At 40.2% G+C, this 5,333-nt stretch overlaps 1 protein-coding gene across 1 annotated transcript; it reads right to left on the bottom strand.

Annotated features, from left to right (window-relative positions):
* Window positions 1–1,505: 1,505 nt before the first annotated feature.
* On the bottom strand, window positions 1,506–5,011 carry BOD1 (biorientation of chromosomes in cell division 1; the record flags this gene model as incomplete). Its single annotated transcript, XM_009578287.1, has 3 exons — window positions 1,506–1,635; window positions 2,848–3,048; window positions 4,887–5,011. Coding segments are annotated over 2 exons (324 nt in total), but the record flags the coding sequence as incomplete, so codon positions are not given.
* Between the last annotated feature and the right edge of the window lie 322 nt (window positions 5,012–5,333).

Below are 5,333 nucleotides of genomic sequence, written 5' to 3'. Positions count from 1 at the left end.
ACGGAAGAATCATGTATCAGCAGGATTATACATCACTGTGCAGAGTGCAAACTTACTGCAGTGGTGAAGTTCACAGAGCTCTCCTGTAAAGGGTTTAAAATACCAGATGTTCTGTCATCTGTGTTTCTGCATGTAACTGTGTTGAGAGGAGGTACTAAGCAAAATAAATTAGCTACAAGATTAAACCACAGCATCAATCTTCCCTACAAATTACCTGTTTTGAAAAGGGAGCAGAGTATAGCTGGAATTGCGTCTGTCCACATACAAGGTCTATGGGTAAGGCTGTAGTTCAGGTATGTAGCCCATGAATAGCAAGGATTCAAACATTATTATATGTTACTCAGTGACACTTACTCTTCTTAAAAGATTGCTATCTGAAAGGAAAAAAATGGAATAGCTCTAGTCTATTGCCAGAAGTGCATTGTTTTCACAAGGTTGAACATGCCTTCACCATCACTAGCACCAGACTGAACTTACTCAGGATTTATACCTCATAAATGATGTGAGGTGAGTTCAGTTCTTTGATACTTTAGATTTTTTGAGAGAGACCTTATATGGAGAGGAATACTAATATCCGTATTATTTCATGGTAACTTCTACTAACAACCCCCTGTTGTCAGACCTGGTTTAATCTATGAACTGTGTGAGGTCACACTTCCATTAGGGTTCCAGTAATCAGGACTCCTGGATTTCTTTAAAGTAGCTTTTCCTTAAGAAAAAAATTCTGAAAAAGCTAGGAGTCAGAGATGCTTTTTGAAGTCTTTTATTGCAAAAGGTATGGACATCTGCTGGCAGAATATTTGATCACATTCTCTACTTGACTGTCATCCAGAGGACACTGCATGCGTTCAAGCTGAAAGCATAGGACAGTTTCCACTAGACACCTGAGAAATTTCACAGGAAAGAAAAGTCTTTCAAGTTGAAAGAGGCAAGTTTCAAACTGATCACCTACTCTGATGCCCTTCGCTTCCCAGAGTTACCTAGGAAATAAGAATTAAGTTAGCTATAGTCATAGCCAACTGTAAACAGTTTCCTGCGATGCAACTGAAATGATCTAGATAATTGATCCTGAAGTGTTCTTTCCAGTTTTAAACAGGAAATGTCTTTCCTAAAGCAGGCAGCGCGATGAGTTACACCTGACTTGGCACCACCTACTACTCAATGCTGTGTTATGCAGCAGAGGTGTATGACGCTTCCTCTCATCTGGCTTATATCAAAGAAAATCTGTCAGCTCTTACTTGGTCTCCAAGAGACTACCCTACCCCCCAAAATATCTTTCTTTTCTTCCTGCTCCCAAGTCCAGTATCATTTCAAACTACTTCCCTGCTCCCTCCAGACAAGAGCCAACTCCCTTTTAATTCCCACCCCCTTGCCTGAATGCATGACTAACAAGAATACATGCTGCTCTCTGTATTGCTGTTAATAGCAAAAATATCTTCATATTTTGGCTGTCCCTCCACACACAGAGCTCTGGGTGCATCTGAATTTCACGGATTTCAATGCCTTCCCACAGGTCTGATAAAGGTTAATCATCTTTGGCAGACAGCAATCCTGCACCAAATGGAACAAGTAATCCATTGCCAATCTAACAGGACGCGTATTTCGCAACTGCAGCTGCTTAGTATCAGGAACTCACTGCAAGAAAAAAAGAGAGTTCACGAGTAAATGCATTTGAATAAAGACTAGATTAGAATATATTAATTAACAGCTGCACTTAGCTGCAGGTTATAATGGACTTTAAACTACTTGAACTGGACAAATGCACCAATCTATCACGGCATTAAGGCTGCAAGTCACAGATAACTAAATAACTCAGGATGATACTACAGGCAGTTTAACTTCTACTATTAAAATAAAAGTCATGCTAATTGATCTAATAATTCCAAGCATAAGAACAGCTATTGTAGGTTACTTATTCCTTCTTAATAAATCAGCTGTAGATTACAAGGAAAATTTTTGCTTTCAGAAAGCTTTAGCAGATAGAACAATTCACAATTAACTTCCTTTCATGCAGTATGGTTTTAAGTTCCCCAGCAAAGCTGCAGATTGAAATCTTCCGTCAAGATAGTGATTCCTCAGTAATGTGCACACAGGCCTCAATATTCAAATCAATGTTAAGATACAGGGCCTTAGCAGAGATGGGTGCATAGTCATTTGTGTTAAGACAGAGTAGCAATTATAGCCCCCTGAGGCCCCTTGAGTTATTTTAATCACAAAAGCCAGAATGAACTTGTTTGCAACAAAGGCACCCTCAGTCCTCTCTGCTGGAAAGATATAGGTTGCTCTATTTAAACCAGTCTATTTGGAATGAACAGTTATTCACTCCCAGAGACATTACCCTTACTCCAGCAGTGAATATTTTGGTCACTAACAATTCAACACTCCAGTGTATGTTCTAAAGAAGAGCTATCTAAAACTTCCAATGCTAAAGCACAATAACTTGTCACCACTCTACTTTCAGATGTATTTCAGTAAAGGATATATATTTTTAATCTGTTTGATATTGTTCTGAAAGCTATCCAGCCAATTCCATGTCAATCACTGTTGGATATGCTTTTACAGGAATAAAAGGCCTTTTGGCCTGATCCAAAACCAGCACTGGCAGAGTCCACAGTGTTCCTTGATAGCTGTTTTACATCATACCTATGTCTTCAGTCCTAATATATTTTTAGCAGACACTTAAGGGGAAGCAGCTCAGATGACTGTCTGACTTGACAACATGCTGATGATCAAAGTGTCCTCCCTCTCAAGCCAGGAAGAATACAATGTCTTCTCAGTCTTGCATTACACAAACTACAGAGATGAGGTACATGAAAAATGTAAGTAGTAAGCGCAGAGATACAAGACCTTTAGGAGGCATCCTGAGATGGAGCAGGAGGATCCTTATTCTCAGGCTCTGGAGGAGGAGCTGGCACACTTTCCTCTTTCTTTTGTGCAGCCAAAAATTCATGAATCGCCCTCTCTATCTGAGGCCTGAAGATGTGGTTTAGTTTTGGATCCACCACCTGAGAAATAATTCTGTCCACTCCAGCTTCCAGCATTCCTGACCTTGAACAAAGACAAAGGAGTCATTCAGCTCCTCTGAAAAACTTCTCCCCAATCTCCTCCAGTAATCCTCCAGAGCCCTCCTGTCAACTGCAATTAGCATTAACATGGTGAGAACTGCAGCCCACTCAGTAGATCCTTAACAGGGAGTTGTTTCAATCACCTATTTCCCCCCCACCCCCTCTCACTTCTCCCTACAGAATTAACAACTGACATCTGGTCTCCCAGGTACTTAAATGACATGTTGGACAAGAGCCACTTTAATAGGGCTCATGTGGAAATGAGGTCAACATGAAAGCAAACAAACACATTCTGGCACAAACAAGGGAAACAAGCTATTCTGAGGAGGAGGGCAGGTGAGAGCACAATCTTTTTTTTGGCCGACTTGAGGGAGAAGAGGCCTTCCCCCTAATAGCATTACTGTCACTCACTCCTTATAACTGTTAGTCTAGACAGATGGGTATTAATTATAAAAACAAGCACATGTAGCACACAGCAAAGTTTCTGGAACTGAACACTAGTAACTGAAGTGACTTATTACTTCAGGGGCTGCGTCAGACTCTTGGATTGTGGGGCACAGGCTGTCTAGCAGGCTTAAGTCATGTCTGCAAGGGAGCGGGGGACAGGAAACGGAGACATTGCCTGGCGCTCGGAGAAGTAGCCACAAGACTAATAAGGACGTGAATGCTGGTGAGCGAGTGGGTGCAGGGTCATGGCACATCATGTCACCTCCAGGTAACAGCACACGTATACGTGCATGCAACAAAGGACATACACATCTTGACACCCTCAGTGCTCACTCTTGCAACTACAGGAGTGACAGGGACTCTTCAATAATACTGTGTGTACTCTTTGTACTAATAGCCTACTTTAAGGGAGCACTTTACATTCGTCTCATTACAGGCTCTCTGATATAACAATTTTCAATTGTCTGCTTCATGCTAGTGGTAGAGTAACATGAAATAAGAGGAAGCATTGATAAACATGTCTCAAGGACTCAAAGTAAAGACAGGAAATTCTGTCCTTCCAGTGGCCACCCCCTTCTCTAATCACAGATTAAACCAAGTAATGTTACATACTAATGATTTACAGGTTCTATCAAATGCTCTGAAATACACTTTCTTCTGTGTGCGAGACATTCTAATAACTTTCCTTATACGCATAAATGCCATTATCAAGTTCCCTACTGCCCCTCTTCCCACAACTTTTACTATAAAGTTTTTATCCAAGACTTTTCGTCAAATGAGCTAAGGCTCGTGCTTCAGACTGCAATGAGTTAGCAGCAAGAGATACTAAACCTAAATCTCTAAGCAGCATAGTTTAAGCTGGCTTTCCTGTCATGCTGGAAATGTACTATCTTAAATAGCTGTACAAAAGCTACCCTCTGCTGCATGAAATCAGGCTAGCCCAGTTTGATTACTGCCTGCTAGTGGTCAAAATCTACTTAAACAACCTGTGACATCTTCAGGATTCTTTCTTTAAGTGATGTAGGCTCTTCTCGTTTCTTTTCGGAAAAGATCAAGGCCATTCAGCTCAGCATGTCAGGTGCAGTTTTGTTAGCAGGCACAGCTTTGGTTATTTGCAGCAATAACTTGGCTAGATAGCGAATATGCTGCTCAACTCATGAAAATACGAATTTCGGGTAAAGCAGTAATGTAAGCATTTTAATGAGAGTTAAGACTGCATCCACTATCATAATGAAACTCAGGAGAGCACAACAGAAAGTGTTGTGAAAAACTTAATTCTGCAAATTCTTATTTGACTTAGGTGATGAGGTTAGATAGTTATATATTACTTATCAAATAGCATTACCATTATTTTACAGAATGTTGCTTACTTACTGAATCACACTCTGCCTTAACCCATTTCGTAACTGGTTTTTGTTCATTGTTGGATTCCATTCCTGTTTGTCCAGGTGGGTCGATACAAAGTTGTCTACTTTCTGCCTCAAATTCTGATAGGCTGGCTAAAAAAAAAAAAAAAAAAAAAAAATTCCAGTTAAACAGCCAAAAGATCTCAAAACAATCCCCTGCCAGAGTCTTTCATAGTACATCTTTTGTCATGTACACTACTGTTCTGTTGTCTATATTCTCCATCCTTTCACTTTCTGAACAAAGGTAAGCTTGTTTTACCTAAGAACGCAACTGGTAATTGCAAAGAACAGTTGGTCAGTGTGCTATTATAATAATTTAAATAGCTGGATAGATTGGTTTTAAAATTGTTGTCTGCTCATAATATTACTTAGTGACATGCAAACTGCCTGTGCAGACAGGAGTTGTTTAAGCAGA

Source organism: Fulmarus glacialis, unplaced genomic scaffold (genome assembly GCF_000690835.1).
Source record: "Fulmarus glacialis isolate BGI_N327 unplaced genomic scaffold, ASM69083v1 scaffold13235, whole genome shotgun sequence".
Taxonomy (NCBI): Eukaryota; Metazoa; Chordata; class Aves; order Procellariiformes; family Procellariidae; genus Fulmarus; species Fulmarus glacialis.
This window is presented reverse-complemented; position numbering and strand designations above follow the sequence as displayed.